The sequence below is a fragment of the Bemisia tabaci genome, chromosome 9 (genome assembly GCF_918797505.1).
Source record: "Bemisia tabaci chromosome 9, PGI_BMITA_v3".
In the NCBI taxonomy this organism is placed as follows: domain Eukaryota; kingdom Metazoa; phylum Arthropoda; class Insecta; order Hemiptera; family Aleyrodidae; genus Bemisia; species Bemisia tabaci.
In genome coordinates this window covers 4868087-4886548 of record NC_092801.1, presented here as the reverse complement: position 1 = coordinate 4886548, position 18462 = coordinate 4868087, and the positions used below count along the sequence as shown (strand labels likewise).

The window sequence follows — 18462 nt, the reverse complement described above, 5'->3', positions numbered from 1 at the left end:
TTTAGTTGACATTACAAAACCAAGTTCTAACCAAACCATGCAGGATATTATATCTTGTTGTCTTGTTGTGCTGGTAGACATTTCAATTTTTGGCACGCTGTTGAAACAAGTGAGATTCTCAGTGCTGTGTCAGTTAGTATTATGTAGTGCTTTACTCTTGAAGATTTTAGTTCTTCTGTTATTAAGACTAATTGAGTACGCCAAAATCCATGATTTTCAAGGAATGTATGAATTACCTGTGTTTCCTCAAATTTTGTTTCAGCTTCATTTTATGGTGCTAGCTATGTCTCTGTTCCTTTGCAAGAAGCAAAAAGTACAACAGAACTATCCCTCAAGTTTAGGACGAAACGCTCTGATGCTCTGCTTTTCCTAGCTGCGGGTAGAACTGATTACTGTCTAATCATTCTTGAGTCCGGAAAACTGAAGGTGCGCACCGTCTCTACACTTCATTGTTTTTTCATCCAGTTAGATTAATTTCCCAAACATTCAGTTTGAGCTGTGCATGCAATTTGCTCCTAACTTTGTCTATTTTATGCTTACTCACCATGTTTTCATTTTTCTCTATTCACAAAGACTGTACAAGATGGTCCAAAAATATCATCTACGCTCTACACTTAAAGTCCTATTCTCCTAAATTCATAGCCAATAAGTTGTTTTTTTTTTTTGTTGAACGTTAGTTACATGGAGCAACTGTCAGCTGTGTGACAGTAATCTTCATTTTGGTTTAAAATGAAGAAGCTTAGTTTATTTGAAGGAAGAATTAGAAATCTCTGTATTCCTGTCTAATTTGAACAGAGAATCCTAAATAAAAGCTAATTCATTTGGATAATAAACATGGAAACTTAAGTTTAATGTGTCCGCTGGGAACAAGTATTGTGGGGGCTTTATTTTGCTCCTCGTAGGACATTAAAATAAAAGTGTTTTATCGTCCTCCTTCAGACCCTGTGTTACTCTCCGAAAAAACAGCGGTATGATTTTGTTTTAATTGTAACAAACTTACCGGCTTTTTCAGGTTCGAATCAATTTGGGCGCTGGTGAATCTGAAATCTCTTCACCGAAAGGGTTGCGCTTGAATGATCTGTTGTGGCATCATGTCACAGTTTCAAGGAGGGAGGCTGACATCACACTGACAATCGATAAAATCCATGTTACCAAGTAAGTCCTGTATTATTGGAAGATTTCGGGGTCCTAAATTCAGGGTTGGATAGAGAAAACTTGAATGTGTCAGGAAAAATGACACAGGTGTTAGAGAAAACTTGTTGAGTCACCCATATTTGCTCTCTACAATGGGCTTGACGCTCCAAACAACTAATTGTGTGAAAACTATCGCCAATTTATGTCTTTTTACCCATCTAGCATATGTTCAATTGTCAACGAATTTTACCATAATGTATCAGGGAAAAGTCAGGGAATTTCATTTTCTAAACTCTGTGGCCACCCTGTTTACTGCAAATTGGTAAAAGTTCCATTAAATTCTGTTCATCTGAATCAGATTTCGCCGAACGCCTCAGATAATATTTTCAGGATACACCATAGTCTGATCCCATTCAATTGACAACAGGCAATCATTTTTCTCTCTCCACAGTTACAGCTACTTAAGTATTTCACTCCAAGCAAGGGAATTCCTCTCATAACTAGACAAATTCTCTTCACTTAGAAAAATTGTACTCAGGAGATCTGCAGTGACTGACGGGTTTAAAAATATTCCATTGCTTCCTACTATGCATGCAGGGTGGCCAATGCAACCTCACTCGAGTATTGAACCATGTGTCTTTACAGTAAATGCGATCAATTACCGAAGTCGATTTTCCCTTGATCAGATCTTTTTTGGGCCTCTATAAATGCAGTGTCGTTACTGAAGATACCTCAAAGTATTTGAAAACACTTGAGTCCTTCTCCAGACTTTTTTTCCCCATGAACATATTACAAGAGAAGACAGAAATTCTTCAATATTTTTCAGAAAAATCAATGAAGCCTGAAAGTTTGAAGAATTTATGGTTATCTACTCAGACGTGAAACATTATTGAATTTACTAACATGAAAAAAGACACTGCTTGCTCCTTTGGTTGAACGATCTGACTGAGCAGACGAGATATTTGAGAAATTTTAGACAAATGAATAAAAGTGTCCAATTTTTTCTACCCAGGTTCAAAAAAAAGCTCCCAAAAACTCCAGATTTTGGGGGAAAGGAAAAGCTTGCTGCCTGTAAATTTATCTTTGAAAACTTGTGAACTAACGTTTTTTAAGCTTATATGAACCATGGAGACCTATTTCCCTAAAGTTAAGGGTTTTTTCTATTTAAACACAGAAAATGGTCTTAAAGTGCGTTCCTTTTTTATCACAGTACACTGTTGTGGTCCAGCCCCTTACATGCATTCCAGTGGAATGCTTTGATTGCTCTTCCGAGGTGGTCAATGAGAAGTTACATTCAGCCAAAACCTCAAGCCGAACTGCAGTGAATCTGATCCATTGCGATCCATGGATATGAAGGAAGCTTTATTGGCCTGGTTACACGATCAAATTCCCGTCAAAGTCCGATGAAAATGATGACCAAGATGGCGGTCGAGAGTTATCTAGATTGATGAGTAAAATTAATTAAAACAGCGTGTTGATTGAAACAAGCCTGAAATAAGCACGGTTGTGTGGAAATCAGATGAAGGATGAGCCCCACAGCTCCATCATCTACCATCAAATTTTTGCAGGCCGCAGAAAGTTGATGATAGATGGTGCGCACCAGTCACCATTTGATCGGAATTTGACAGGAATTTGATCGTGTAACCAGGCCAAATAGAGTGAATTTTTAACCAAAGTACAAGCACCATTTAGTTTTTAAAGGGTATCCCGGGATAAGCATGTCAAAATGCCCTTGTGAACGGATTTTTATTTTAACCATTTTAAGTCATCAAGAGTGTCCTAAAACTTAGGTTTTGGGGAATTTTAGCGCCCCAACCCCCTCCGCCCCCCCTCAGACCCCCAAAAACCGCTTTTTGGGGCTATTTTTGACTATGTTAACGTCTTTTCCTCATAACTTTCGTAATTTTCGATAGAATTGAACCAAAATTTGTCAGAATCAACATCAATTAGTTTGGTTTTTGTAGAAAAAAATTCATTATCATCGGATAATATTTTAGCTTCTAAAAAAATTCGTAAAATTTTAAAAAAAAAAATCATTTTTTTCCTTTTTTCGCGCTAGGTGACGTATGGAAACGAGGACACAAACGAAAATTGCCTCTTTTCTTAAGTTATACATCCCATAAGATACAGAAAAAATTTCGTGTTGATCGGAGTGGTGCGCCATACTTAAAAACGCAATTTTCTAACCTCAAAACGGCCAAAATGCCACCATAGCCTCCTTTGATGACTAGGCGTGGAGAAATATGTAGAGAGAAACATCCGGTTTTATCGTCTCACCTCGTAAGTGATCCACTTAAGTACCTTGAGCCAAAATTTCGAGTTGATCACAGTGGTGCGCAACACCCAAGCACGCAATTTACTAACCTCAAAACGGTCAAATTGCCCATTTCGGCACCCATTATCACTCCGTGTTAAAAAATAAGAAGAGGGACATCCGGTTTAATCATCTCACCTCTTAAGCGATTCACTTAAGTACCTTGAGCCAAAATTTCGAGTTGATCACAGTGGTGCGCAACACCTAAGCACGCAATTTTCTAACCTCAAAACGGCCAAATTGCCCATTTCGGCTGATTTCGGCACCCATTATCACTCCGTGTCAAAAAAAAAGAAAAGGGACATCCGGTTTTATCATCTCACCTCTTAAGTGATCCACTTAAGTACCTTGAGCCAAAATTTCGAGTTGATCACAGTGGTGCGCAACACCTAAGCACGCAATTTTCTAACCTCAAAACGGCCAAATTGCCCATTTCGGCTGATTTCGGCACCCATTATCACTCCGCGTCAAAAAATAAGAAGAGGGACATCCGATATTATTGTCCTACCTCATAAATTAGACACTTAAGTACCGTGTGCCAAAATTTCGAGTTGATCACGGTGGTGCGCAACACCTAAGCACGCAATTTTCTAACTTCAAAACGGCCAAATTGCCCATTTCGGCTGATTTCGGCACCCATTATCACTCCGTGTCAAAAAACAAGAAGAGAGACATCCGGTTTTATCATCTCACCTCTTAAGTGATCCACTTAAGTACCTTGAGCCAAAATTTGGTGTCGATCAGAGTGGTACGCAGCACCCAAACACGCCGTTTTCTTGTTAATTCAGTTACTAGAATTTACCAGTACTCAGTGCACTACAACGCATTATTGAAGTTAGGAGGAGGGAACGCTTCTACGTGGGGAATGAGCGAGACTCCCTACTGTCACATAATTCCTGGGAGTTCAGAGGTTTCGCTGAGTGATCGGGTCTGCTACGCGGTAGGGTGCCAAAATGAACTTTGAAATGTGCATCATGCACTTTTCAAGCGGGCTCGTCGCAGACATACAGTGATAATGAATGCTAAAATGGGAATTTTGGGAGGTTTCAGGTTAGAAAACGGCGTGTTCCGGTGTCGCGCACTACTCTGATTGACACGAAATTTCAACTAAATGTACTTATGTGTCTAATTTATGAGGTAGGACAATAATATCGGATGTCCCTCTTCTTATTTTTTGACGCGGAGTGATAATGGGTGCCGAAATCAGCCGAAATGGGCAATTTGGCCGTTTTGAGGTTAGAAAATTGCGTGCTTAGGTGTTGCGCACCACTGTGATCAACTCGAAATTTTGGCTCAAGGTACTTAAGTGAATCGCTTAAGAGGTGAGATGATTAAACCGGATGTCCCTCTTCTTATTTTTTAACACGGAGTGATAATGGGTGCCGAAATGGGCAATTTGACCGTTTTGAGGTTAGTAAATTGCGTGCTTGGGTGTTGCGCACCACTGTGATCAACTCGAAATTTTGGCTCAAGGTACTTAAGTGGATCACTTACGAGGTGAGACGATAAAACCGGATGTTTCTCTCTACATATTTCTCCACGCCTAGTCATCAAAGGAGGCTATGGTGGCATTTTGGCCGTTTTGAGGTTAGAAAATTGCGTTTTTAAGTATGGCGCACCACTCCGATCAACACGAAATTTTTTCTGTATCTTATGGGATGTATAACTTAAGAAAAGAGGCAATTTTCGTTTGTGTCCTCGTTTCCATACGTCACCTAGCGCGAAAAAAGGAAAAAAATGATTTTTTTTTAAAATTTTACGAATTTTTTTAGAAGCTAAAATATTATCCGATGATAATGAATTTTTTTCTACAAAAACCAAACTAATTGATGTTGATTCTGACAAATTTTGGTTCAATTCTATCGAAAATTACGAAAGTTATGAGGAAAAGACGTTAACATAGTCAAAAATAGCCCCAAAAAGCGGTTTTTGGGGGTCTGAGGGGGGGCGGAGGGGGTTGGGGCGCTAAAATTCCCCAAAACCTAAGTTTTAGGACACCCTTGATGACTTAAAATGGTTAAAATAAAAATCCGTTCACAAGGGCATTTTGACATGCTTATCCCGGGATACCCTTTCAGCTAAATTATTCTCTACTATTACAAATGCATGAACCTTGCCGAAGCTCCAATATCTTTTGTTTTACCTATCCAGGGTGTCTACGTGTCCAGAAAGTCTGGAAATAGTACTGATTTGTCATATGTGGTCCGGAAGTACTGAAAAAGTTGGGAAGTTCCGTAAGAAGGTCCGGAATCTTTTTCATCTTTTTTTGTCATTTTTGTCGCAATTTGAGCGAGAAATTCAAATTTTTGAAATTTTTCGAATTTCGTTGATTGGAGGTACTGTAAAAGTACTGAATTTTTCTGTCAAGAAGGTACTGAATTTCTTGGGAATGTACTGGAAAAGTGCTGTTAAAGTACTGATTCGTGGCCGGCCTGTTTTAGTAGACACTCAGCTATCATTATTTTTCAAAATTGTGACAAACTGAATGTTTGTTGCAGGGAGAAGTTACCAGGCCGATTTTTGAGCTCAACATTCACTATGGACTGTTCCTGGGTGGTATGGGCGATTTCTCAGAACTGTTTTTGGGGCACTTAGACTGGTTCCGAGGGTGCCTGTCACAAATATCATACAATGGAGTGGACGCACTCAAGAGAGCTCGTGCTCGGTCGGGTCAGTCGGATGCCCAGGGTGTAACGTGGAGCTGCGCGCCTGAGTTTGACGCTCCAAATGATAGTGAAATCAGCTTTATCGAAGATGGTGCCTACATATCGTTACCAAATTTAATTTTACGTACTGGAGTAAGGTATGTCAAATTTTTTTTTCATGACCCCTTGGATCTTTGGGAGGGGCTCGACTCAAATGTTAGTTTAATATGTGAATTCGGAATTGTCAATGAGAATTAAGTTTTTATGTACATAACTCCTCTTTGTAATTTTTCATGGAAAATTTTCAAGGAATGAAATATTCTATTCTACTCCAATCATATAACCCAGGTATCAGCTGTGGAACCTATTCAGCTCTCATGCAAGCCTCAACTCTTTTTCCAAGCCAGTTTTCACATTATTTGGGTGGTAATGGCTTTTTTTTTTAAAATTATACTCTATTACTTGCACTAATATGGAAATGAGAAAACCAGAAATTACAAAATGAAAGTAGTTATGGTTCTGTAGTTACTCTTAGTGTTGTCAAGAGTCTTCTAAGGGGTGGATGTTAACGTGCTGACTTGGATATCATCGAACCAACTGAGGAACCTCTTCCTTACAAATCAAACCGTCTGATTAAAAAACAACCCATCTCAATTCCAAATATTCTTTTCAATTTTCTCTGTATACATGCGGATCATAGACTGTGTAAGTTTCCAATTTTTCTGCATGAAGTTATGTCTTATATCTCAAAATTTCCTTTTCAGCGGGAAAGAAAATCTAGAGCACTTACGAAAGAATGGGGGATGGACAGCAATTTCTGCCAAAAGCGGGCGGTCTATTTTTAAAATCTCTAATGAAATTCTTTTCCGGGTTAGTTTCTCCTTTCTTATCATTCTCTACCCTGTGCCTTCATATCATTGTCTCTTTTTTTCTAGGTTGCAATTCGACTTGAAGACTGTTTTGGACCATGGTGTCCTCCTGTACAGCTCCGGTCCAGTGGCAGGAGGCCGCGCTGACTTCATTGGCGTGGAAATCCTCAACCGGAGGCTTCACTTGCTGTTCGATCAAGGCAATGGCCCAATCGAGCTGTCCAATGACAACGTTGTAGCCGACGGAGAGTGGCATACTGTCACAATCAATTTGAACCCTACTGTTGCATCGATCACTGTGGACAGTCAGATGCCTTCCACTGCCAAAATTGCCGCTCATGCAGGCAACAAGTACTTGGATCTCTCAGATATGGTGAGTATTCTGTTAAATACCAGTTGAATCATCTTAGATTTTCTTATTTTCTCAGTAAAATTGCCACTGTCAAGTTATCTGATAGTCAAAAAAATGTGCAAGGTACATATAGAACCGGAAAATTCCCAGGATCTGAGGGGTGGATTTTGAACCTGAGAGGCGGATTTCAGGAGTGGGAAGGTTTTCTATGTAGCTGACTTTTGCAGGCTTTCATTTCATTCTGTAAAATTGCTTGGTCAGCAAGAAATCAGTCCTGACTTTCCGCAGTTTTTCTTGGTTGTATAAGTTTCCTCAGGAAGGTTTTTGTGGTTTTGAAGGGATTCCTAAGCACTTCTGGAGCTCGAATAAAATTGCAATTTTTTCTAAGAGTTTTCAAGTTTTGCAGGTACTTGATGATTTTTGTAGCAAATGGGTTTTCAGAAGCATTCCTTTTTTCTCCTGATCAACATACACCCACACTTAGAAAATTCGGAAGAGTCAGTTTTTTTTGGATACCTCCAAGTAATTTTCAAGTTTTCTTCCCCCCCTCATTTTCAAGTCAGGAAACCTATTTTTTTTATTTTATGAAGAAATAGCACCTGAAACTGTTTGGCAAGCGGTTCGCGATGGTATGCTTATTTTGCTCCCTGCATTTGAAAACACTTCGATTCCCCCATTTATTTGGCCTCTTCTTGGTTCCTAATCATGATTTTATGTTGTGCAGCTTTTCTTTGGTGGAATCGAGCTGAACAAACGATCCAAAGCGCTCGGGCAAGGGCTGAAAACAGCAGATGCAAGTTTTAAAGGCTGTGTCAGGAACTTGGAAACAGATGGTAGGCGCGTAGGAGTGGCCGATGTGATGACGTCGCTGGGCATCATACCTCAGTGCGTCTGGTCATTCCCTTGCTCCCAAGATCCTTGCCTCACCAAAGCCTCCTGTTCACATCAAGGAGTCAATTCTTACAAGTGCGACTGTGACCAATCGACTTGCGCCAAGCCGGACTTTGTGAACCGAGATAAGGTACTACAATCATATGTTTCTTAAATTCTAGACGACAAGAAAATATTATCATCACTCTTCTAAAACAAGAAGTCTCCTGGGTCAGATCAAGCGAGAAAGAGAATATGGCCTTTGCGAGGTCAATACAGCTCTGAATAGCTTTTTTATCATGCACTTGTGAAAAGAAAATGTTTTTCGTAAAATTTCAGTAATTTGTTAGTGCAGGGTGTCTGCAGGTCTGGAAAACCGGGAAAACCGGGAAAAATCAGGGAATTTGATCACTGTCTGGAAAACCGGGAAAAGTCAGGGAATTCGATCGAAAACCGGTGAAAGTCAGGGAATTTTCGCAATTCGAACATTTCGCGGCTATTTTTGCTCGTCACTGCCGAATTGGCCGAGTAGCGCGCTCGCGTGGCTGATAAGGTAAACTGCTCTGTTCAACCAGTTTGCAACACGGCCGCTAGGTTCACTAATGTGTGTTCGCTAACTTTAAAAATCGAATCGATCTGCCCTATTTAATTTATCTACTAAATTCATGCCAAATGGCAAGATAGACTAAATAGATTTGAATGAAGTTAACTTGCTAACAGCAGAAAATTACAGTAAATAATGATAGGAAACTAAGTTTTGAGCAGATGGTTAATCAATTTTTTCAATAAGTTAGGAAATTTAATGAAAGTGCTAGAATTTTAGTTTTTCTTTCACTGAGTAAAGAAATATTTAATGTCAACTGCATTTTGCGTGAAATTTTTCTGGTTCTTAAATCATCATGTTCACAACTGGTGCATCCACCTTGTAGAAATATTATTGGTGGATTATATTCTAACGAGCCAACGCTTGTTGAGTATAAGACAAATTCAATACCAACAATAGGTTCTGGAATCCACAGAATTAATTGACCTTAAAAAAAAAAAAAAAAAAAAAAAAAAAAAAAAAAAAAAAAAAAAACCCCGAATCAAGGAAAGAGCCGTATGCAAAAACGACATTTTTCGCCCCTCCCCCACTAAAACTTATTCAAACTTCGTCTATCAGTTACTAATACTAAAGCGCTTCTTTCCCCAAATTTTCAGACCCCTAAAAAATTTTGGGGGTGCGCTAGGGGGGGTGGAAGTCAAAACCTGTGACCCTCGATATCTTTCGAACGAAACAAGATATTGAGGCCCGGTTTTGACGAAAAATCGTCTAAAATTGCGTACTTTAAGATTCTAAAGGTCAAAATCCCAAAATTAAATTTTTAACTTAACTTATGTGCTTTTTTTCAGTTTATGAGGAAAAACAATTTCTTTTAAACAGATTAAACTGAAATTTCACATTTTTTGATTTGAACCAAAACCAGTTTTTTAAATTGTTCGTCTCTTTCCGCATCCAACGAGTGGTCGTATAAGCTGGGGAACCGAACGGTTCCGGAGTTATGATCGATTGAAGTTTCCGCTCAACGCGCGCCGACCGATTTTCGCGCGCCAAAAAGTCGGATTTGACTGTTATTAAATCAGATTTAATGTTCAAACTGAGCAAAATGCATTATTAGGGACTCTTGAGGGTCGCTGAGTCCAGAAATTACAGATACTTCCAAAAAATTCACGTTTTTAAAATTACAGCTCCGTAGCGCTATTTTAGAGGCCCACTGAGCGCCCAGTGGTCCTGTAACCACTGAGCGCCGCGGCGCTCAGTGGGCCTCTAAAATAGCGCTACGGAGCTGTAATTTTAAAAACGTGAATTTTTTGGAAGTATCTGTAATTTCTGGACTCAGCGACCCTCAAGAGTCCCTAATAATGCATTTTGCTCAGTTTGAACATTAAATCTGATTTAATAACAGTCAAATCCGACTTTTTGGCGCGCGAAAATCGGCCGGCGCGCGTTGAGCGGAAACTTCAATCGATCATAACTCCGGAACCGTTCGGTTCCCCAGCTTATACGACCACTTGTTGGATGCGGAAAAAGACGAACAATTTAAAAAACTGGTTTTGGTTCAAATCAAAAAATGTGAAATTTCAGTTTAATCTGTTTAAAAGAAATTGTTTTTCCTCAAAAACTGAAAAAAAGCACATAAGTTAAGTTAAAAATTTAATTTTGGGATTTTGACCTTTAGAATCTTAAAGTACGCAATTTTAGACGATTTTTCGTCAAAACCGGGCCTCAATATCTTGTTTCGTTCGAAAGATATCGAGGGTCACAGGTTTTGACTTCCACCCCCCCTAGCGCACCCCCAAAATTTTTTAGGGGTCTGAAAATTTGGGGAAAGAAGCGCTTTAGTATTAGTAACTGATAGACGAAGTTTGAATAAGTTTTAGTGGGGGAGGGGCGAAAAATGTCGTTTTTGCATACGGCTCTTTATCTAAAATCGAGAAGAGACTCATATTTCCTCTTGATTATAGCAAAATCTACCTGAGTTAGGCACATTTACAACTCTTGTTTTATATTTTAAGAAAAAGAGACTTGTTTTTTCAGGCCACTAAGTAATATGACAATATATGAAACCACCAGGGTGAACTATAGTTTGAGTTTTCAAAAGTATACGAGGCAATATGTTACAAAGAGAGCGTAATAGAGCTTAGAAATTAAATTTTGAAGGTGAATTTTAGTCTGAGTTTACCATTTTGGAATTAGCTTTATTTTGAGTATTTAGGATCTCGTTCCTTTCAAAAGTATTACTCAACTCCTTCCAACGCCATGGTAATTCAGAATATGACTTTACGGGGTCATTCCTAAGGATAGTTTTTTATATTTTCTAACTAGTTCATCGTATGGCTAAACCCAAAAAGTCAGGGAATTTTGTCATTTTTTGTCATGGAAAACCTGGAATTGTCAGGGAATTTCATTTTGAAAATCTTGTAGACACCCTGTAGTGAAATAAGAGAGTTACAGAAATAGAAGAAAGGTACAGTGAAATAAGAGAGATACAGAAATAGAAGAAAGGTACAGTGAAATAAGAGAGATTAGAACAAAGGTTCAACTTTGAAAACTGGCTGGGAAAGGGGAGATTTTCGAGAAGAGCAGGCTTATTTGTTAAATGAAAAACATTACTCCGAAACATTATGTGTCCTTGCACTTCTGTACCAATTTCCTTATTGTTCCAGGGTTGTAGAAAGTGCTCGATCGGCCAATCAGAGCATTTTTTAAAAGTTAGGGAAACCTAGTAATTCAGGAAAATGACGAAAGTGTCAGGGAAAAATTTGTTAAGTCACCTTTATTCGTTTTCTTGAATGGGTTTGACGTATTGAACAACAAATTCTGCCTGAAAACTTTTTCAAATTCTTTCTTTTTAACCATCTGGCATTTCTTCAAATGCCAAAGAATTTCATCAAAATGTATCAGGGAAATCAAGCAAATTTCAGAGAATATCATTTTCTACATTCTGTGGCAACCCTGTGTATTGCTCTATCTTATATGGTCCCTACTTTTTTTTATTTTTCCAGATGTTTCTGAAAACGCCTCTTCCAGTCGCCTTGGAAATTTTAACTCTGGAGCCCCTGCTTGTATCCGAAGGAGAGAATGCCCTCATAACTCCTGCGCATATCAACATGGTGTTGGATAGTGTGAAATATGGTGTTCGCGAATCCAACATCTTGTTCTATCGAGTCGAACCCCCGCAACATGGTCGGCTATTTCTCGAGGTTTGGGAAAGAGGGTCCAATCCAAACCAAGTTTTTACTCTGCTGGATCTGTCGCAAGATAAGGTAATTTTCAATCACAGAAATTATTAAATCGTTCATTGCCAATATTTTTGTTGAGTACTACGTTTATGTGGAGTATTTTTTAGGGTTTATTGAGTATTTCAACCCACTGAAATGAACAGATTAGCTCAAGTGGTCCTCTTTAACCCAGCAGGCTGAATGTTGAAATTAATGGACAAAGCAATGGACAAGAGGACAAAGAGAAAATTGGGCGATCCCATTGGTGGCAGCGGGTGGTTTTAGTGGACAAAAGAGTAGTTAAGTCATCATTTTCTTTCTTAGTCTCTAACAACCACGTGTTTCAACCAATAGGATCGCCTCACTTTCTGTTTATCTTCTTTGTCCATTGCCTTGTCCATCGATTTCAGTAATCAGCCTGCTTGTTAGAAATAGTCTGATATCACTCCTTTAGTTTGGTGCCGTTGACAATTGATATAACCGTGCATCAATACAGGGGTGTAGAATATGCCCGATTATGCGACTGAAAGCTCGCGCATGGTACAAGGTGATTGGCGAGCTTGTGAGAGACTTAATTTAATTATCTTTTGATTATTTTTTGGATGAATTGTTAATTGTAATGAAACATAATTGATCGGATTTTCTTAAATTTTTTGCCCAAAGGATCGTTATATTTTTTGCGGAATGAGAGAATCTTGAGCCTTTTTATTGAATCTGGAATACCTTATGGAAATGATGGTACAAGATTAAATGAGTAGTGTGACCAACTCTGGACTGCCGCATACAGCAGTTTCTCGCTCTGTTTGTGATAATTTAGATAGAGTGTGTTAAAGAACAATGTAATCTCATTTTTCCCCTTTATTTGGCTTTTCTATTGTAGTTAGTCCCGAAAAAATATAAGGAAACCCTTTTACTTCAATTTTTTGTTCTTCCCATCAGAGTGAACTACGAGTGTCAGTTGGAAATTTTTCAGGACGATTGGACAAGTATTATGTGTAATCACAGATTTTCGAAGTCTCTGGCTTCTACCAAATTCATCACTAATTCTGAATCTACCTGTGGAACCAATTTATTCAGCAGTTGGGTAACAGATTGAACTTGAACCCTAATAGATCGTATTCGATACATCAAACAGGTGAGATTGTATAGATATCGATTGGTTCAAAACATAAACGTAGCCTCAAAAGTCAATTTAGAAATTGGAGGGAACAGGTCTTTTGTAACAGATGTTTTATTCTTTTGAGTACCAAATGCCAATGCAAAGTAAAATTGTAAGGAATTTTCTCATTTTCAGCTTTTCCAACTTAAATCCTAACAGTTTGGTTTGAGGTTATGTTCTATTGTTTTGAACCAAACGATACATCGAACCATTATCAAATACGGTCTATACCTCAATATTTCTTTTTCTTTTCAATGATAATAATTAAATAGAAATGTGGACTTTCCATCTGAACTCCAGTGTGGGATTTTTTTTCCCCTTGAAAATTTCTCTCTACTAAATGCTATGCAATTTATTTTCATAGGTCCGATACCTTCACGATGGATCAGAAAACCACCAAGATAGTATCACCTTTGACCTCGAGTTGTCCCCAGGGGCTGGTTTCACTCTACCGAATTACTTGAAAGGCCGGCATAGATTTTCTCTTCTGATAAACATCACTGCCGTCAATGACCCTCCTCTGTTGGTCATTCCCTCCAGCAAAGTGCTCAAAGTCGTCCTGGTGAATACCCTTCTTTTCCTCGTATATAATGTCTAATCAATGTTTTCTTGTTGTCTAATTACTTTGCAAAGTTTTAATTCCAATTGCTAGCCAACAAATTTGTTTTCAGGGTTGCCACAGTAACGTAAAATATTTTCATGAGGTGAAACAAGGATTTTTGAAAAAAACTATTGAAAATCGTGCAAACTTTTATGGAGGCATCTGCGCCTTGTTTCAGTAATTGCTGTGCTGTTTTTGCATTGCTCTGTTTCAACTGAATCATTTCTAAAACTTAAATATTAAATCTATTTCAGTGTATACTGTCTCCAAGCGAGTCTCCAGCTATCAGTTGAAGGGAGAAAACCTTAATTTTAAGAATAAAATCCCAGAAACTTTATAAATATTAGGATTTACCAATAATGGTGAGCCCTGGTCTGAATTTTTAGAGAAATTAATATGTTCAATGCTGAATTTTGTCTTTTCTATCCATGTGCCATCACTTGAAAAATGTTGGAAAAACTCTTAAAAACTGCTAAAATGAAGTTCGAAAAGAGTTGGAAGCACTACCAAGGAAGGTTCCTAATTTCATTTTAGAAAATGCATTTTCTCAATCAATGTGGCAACCCTGCAAGTTAAAATTTTTACCATTATTCTCTCCATTATATGACAAAGTCAAACGTTTTTTATTTTGAAGTTTTTATCTTCAAAAAGTTTACTACAGTTTTGAAGACTCTCGAATGCTGCGAGAGCACTAATCTGGACCAGAGAACAGTAATTAAGTTATAATGGATCGCTAGACAGGGTATGAAATTAAGAACCACAATTTATGTTACATCATTGAAATTTCATGCAGAATACAATGGACACATGAAAACTTTCCATATTCAACTCATAAGTTATAAAATATTAGTTTTTGTCTGTGTTAACCTAAATTTTTCGCTCTGTGAAAAACTTTAGAACACTCCAATAAAATCAAACACTTCACTTATTTCAGTTTACTTTACGGCTGAGGAATTTCCGTGTAAAGTAACTTTCCTCTAACAAAAAGATTATAAGCACCTTGTATCAGAAAAAGAAGGAAGTTGAGTGAAACCACTGCTTTGGTCATGATTTTTTTGCGAGCGGGAACTTTGAAATTAGTGTTTGTATTGTGAACAATATGCGTTTATTTTTTATTGTCGAAAGTTTTCGATATGTTCAGCGTCATCTGCACAGAATATTAACAAGGAAACATGAGCTTTGGTGCTTAATTTCTTACCTTGTCTTGTGGCTTATTGAAGATTAAGCTGCCTAATATCTCCGATTTTAGTTTCGTTTTCTTTCCTCTTTGCTATTTTTTTTTTCTATTTTCTATTTTCCTATTTTTTCTTTTATTTTTCTCATGTTTCAAAAATAAATAGACAGTTGAATGCATCTCAGTCGCACAATTTTTACCTTTTCAGTTTTAAATTGAGTTTTTCTTCTGACTAATATCTCCTTTACCGTCTTTCATTCTTGTTTTACTTTCTCTGAAGGAGGACTTCAAGATTTTATGTATGCTGAAAGCTCAATATCCTAATGCGAATCATCTGTTTGTAGTCTTTTATGACCAAGCCAGTTTTTTTTTTAAAGCAGCGCAATTTTTTCTCAATTTGGCCCTTTCTCCCTCCGATTTTTATTTTCTCAGTTCTAGTTTCCTTTTTTTTGTTCTGTTTCATTTGTTACCACATTAATCATTTCAATTTAATTTTTGTTTTTGCATGTTTTTAATTTACCAGCATGGGTTGATATCGCTGCTTACCTGAACTAGAGCCTAGCGCTTAATGTGTGAGTATCAATTAACTGAATTTTGAATTGTGTATTTTAAGATAGGGCAGTTTTATTCTCTGAAATTGGCAAAATAACAATGCTCGACGTTTCCATTTTCTATTTAGTTGTTATGGATACAAAGAGAAAAATATTGGCAAAATTGTTTTTCAAGAGAATATACTTTATAAATTTTTGAAGAGTTTCTTTCAAATAAAATTTTTTTGTTTCGAAAGTAACTCCTTTAAAATGCCCTTTCTTTCCTCAAGGGAGAAGAACAACAATATTCAAACTACAAATGTGAGGATCAAACTACTGGCAAGAGGCTACCTTAAGTTTCTTTAAATTTTATCGATGGTACCTAATCAGTTTGATATGCCTTGTCAATTTTTAGATTTTTTTTTTTTTTGGAAAATCATTGAACATTAGCACATTTATCTGTTGTGTTCAACCTGATTTTGAAACATAATCGATAAAATTATGCTGTCTGCCTGTGAAAGAATTGTTTCAGTTGAAATTTTGATTTACATGGAATAAATCAATCATTTACTGAAAACATGTTTAGCATTTTTAGCAACTTATAAAACTTGGGAATTATAATTTGGTGGAAAAACCCATAGAAAACACGGAGAAATAGTCTGTCTGTTGCCCTAAGAATTGAAAAAAAGCAAGAAGATACCTTTTAGCTATAATTGCTTTAAAGTCTTCCGCTTGCCTCATCTCTCAAGGTGCAACAGATCTGAGTAGGCAAAAAACCCAAAAATTGAAGGTGATTTTGGCATTTCATATTAATTTACAGAAAAGATCGGAAAAAATCTGAAGCCCAATAGTTTTAGTGCAATATAGCTGTTGTCCTCTTTTTTTTAAATTGAAAAAGTCTTGTAATAACACGGGAAATTTTGAATTCAGAATAAATTGTAATTCTTGAAAGTATCATTTCAAAAACTCAGCACGACAAAGTTTTCTCTCAACAATCATTCTCTGTACCAGTAGTAGTACAGCTAATCAACTGGTCTTTCCTTGTTTCCAGGGGACAAGAAAAGTCTTATCGGCAGATCTGCTGTCAGCTTCCGATCCGGATACTTCTCCTTCAAGCCTAGTTTACAGTGTGTTCAATCAGCCGCAAAGTGTTGGTCGTATCGAAGAGATCTCGTTTCCAAATGTCTCTGTGACGTCTTTCACGCAGGAGGATGTGGATCAAGGCAGAGTCATCTACGCTCACACAGGGAACACTACCGGCAACTCAAGGATTGGATTTCAGGTTCGTTGCCGGGCTATGGTTCTTTTTTTACAAAATTTGTTAAAAGTTGCTGTGCAAACTTGTGGAGTTTCAGTTTATTTACATTCTGTTGTCAGGTCCAATATTTGAATGGCCTCAAGATTAGGGATTTGAGTGCTGAAGAACTGAAAAGAGAAGTGTCGGTGCCACTGTTTGGAGGTGTGTTCTGCAGCAATTTCTGCACAAAAAAACTCTTATTTTTTTTTACTGTAAATTCTGACTGCAACTAGCAGAGATCGTTGATTATGAATAGACATTTGAAAATTTTGCTTTTATTTTTCCCAAATTTCACTGTTATTTTTGCTGATTTCACAGTTATTTTTGTAGCGCTTTTTGCGTTTGACAGCTGAAAATAAAGCTTTCACATGATTACATGTTTAAATTATTTGAGGTTATGTTTATGCCCCAGTTGCCGCCATTTCTTTCATCAGTATTTTGATGCCATTGGCGAACAAGGATAGCTAGTAGCCAATGACGACCAATGCTCAGAAACAGTGTTTGAAACTCACCTTTGAGTTTTATGAGCCATTTGGCGCACAAGCCCGATTTTTAGGCGCCATTGAAGATTTTTTAGGGGCCAAATTGACTTTTTGCCTATACATTATGGCGCATTTAGTGAAATGTTAGACGCAAAATGTTTTTGTAACAGAACTAGCAAGTACCTGTAACTTGGGGAAGACAAAAGCACTAAGAATGAAATCGTGAAGAATAGAAAAAGCAAGCTTTCACTTGCAGTGCTGAAAATTCTGAGTTTTTTCAATTCAAATAGATTGGTTTTTCTTTCTTTATGTGACTTCCTGTTAAAATCCAGATTTTTAGGGGCCATGTTGGCGCAGAGCCTTCATTTTTTAGGTGCGTTGGCGCCTGTGAGTTTCAAACACTGCTCTGAAATAACTCCATAATTTCTTATTTTGAAAAAAAGCACGGCATTTCGTCTTACAGGCATACTTACGTGAATTTCACGAAAATGTACGGAATTTGCCAATTTCGCGGATCTATTCGGATGATTTTGTGGCGATTTCACAACAAATTTGGAAAATAGCCGATTTTGCTTCATATTTTTGTGATCAGGAGGTTATGATCGGTGCTTCTGTCTGGTTTTCAGATTCCTAAGCACATTTTAAAAATTTCCCGGCGAATCGCGGCGGCAAAATTTTCCAATGTCTAATCATGAAAGTGAAGGGATGCTTGTCTTTTTAATCAGAAAAAACTTTGAGAAATACAGGACATTTTTCACATTGAATCCATTCCCACCTAGTATTATTTTTAACTTCGTCCCTTCGCAACTTTATCAGAACTGGTATCCTAAGTTAGGCTCTATTTTCTTTTCTATCCAGGTGTCTGATGGAAGCGAGACGAGCGCTCCGTCATATCTGCGCATCGTGGTCGTCCCTCTTCAACTAAAGTTAGCCAATAACACAGGGCTGAAATTGGTTCATAAAACAGCCTCAAAGATCACTCCAGGAAATCTGACTTTCGTTACTAATTCTGATGACCCAAGCATCGTAATCAACTATCAGGTACACAGACTTGAATTTTGTCTTCAATTTATTTTGATTCACTCTCTGTTTAATCCCTCGTAAATCAGCCTGATAATAGGGACAGCCAATTTTTGTTGATGGTACACTTTTGAATTGATACGATTACACTTCAATGAAAAGCCATCTTTCAAGGATGAAAGAGTTGAGCGTACTTTTGTTTCAATGGACTTCAGTCCGCCATCATCAAGGAGCAGTGAGTTTGGGTCACACT

At 37.7% G+C, this 18462-nt stretch overlaps 1 protein-coding gene across 1 annotated transcript in view; it reads left to right on the top strand.

Moving 5' to 3' along the window:
- The window catches only part of kon (chondroitin sulfate proteoglycan 4-like protein), a 39649-nt gene that overhangs the window by 2262 nt on the left and 18925 nt on the right, over positions 1-18462 (top strand). Inside the window, 10 exon segments of the mRNA XM_019051204.2 lie at positions 263-426; positions 1013-1155; positions 5947-5963; positions 5966-6251; positions 7029-7335; positions 8039-8335; positions 11731-11991; positions 13470-13667; positions 16462-16692; positions 18048-18230. Of these exon segments, the coding sequence (XP_018906749.2) occupies positions 263-426; positions 1013-1155; positions 5947-5963; positions 5966-6251; positions 7029-7335; positions 8039-8335; positions 11731-11991; positions 13470-13667; positions 16462-16692; positions 18048-18230 (2087 nt within the window).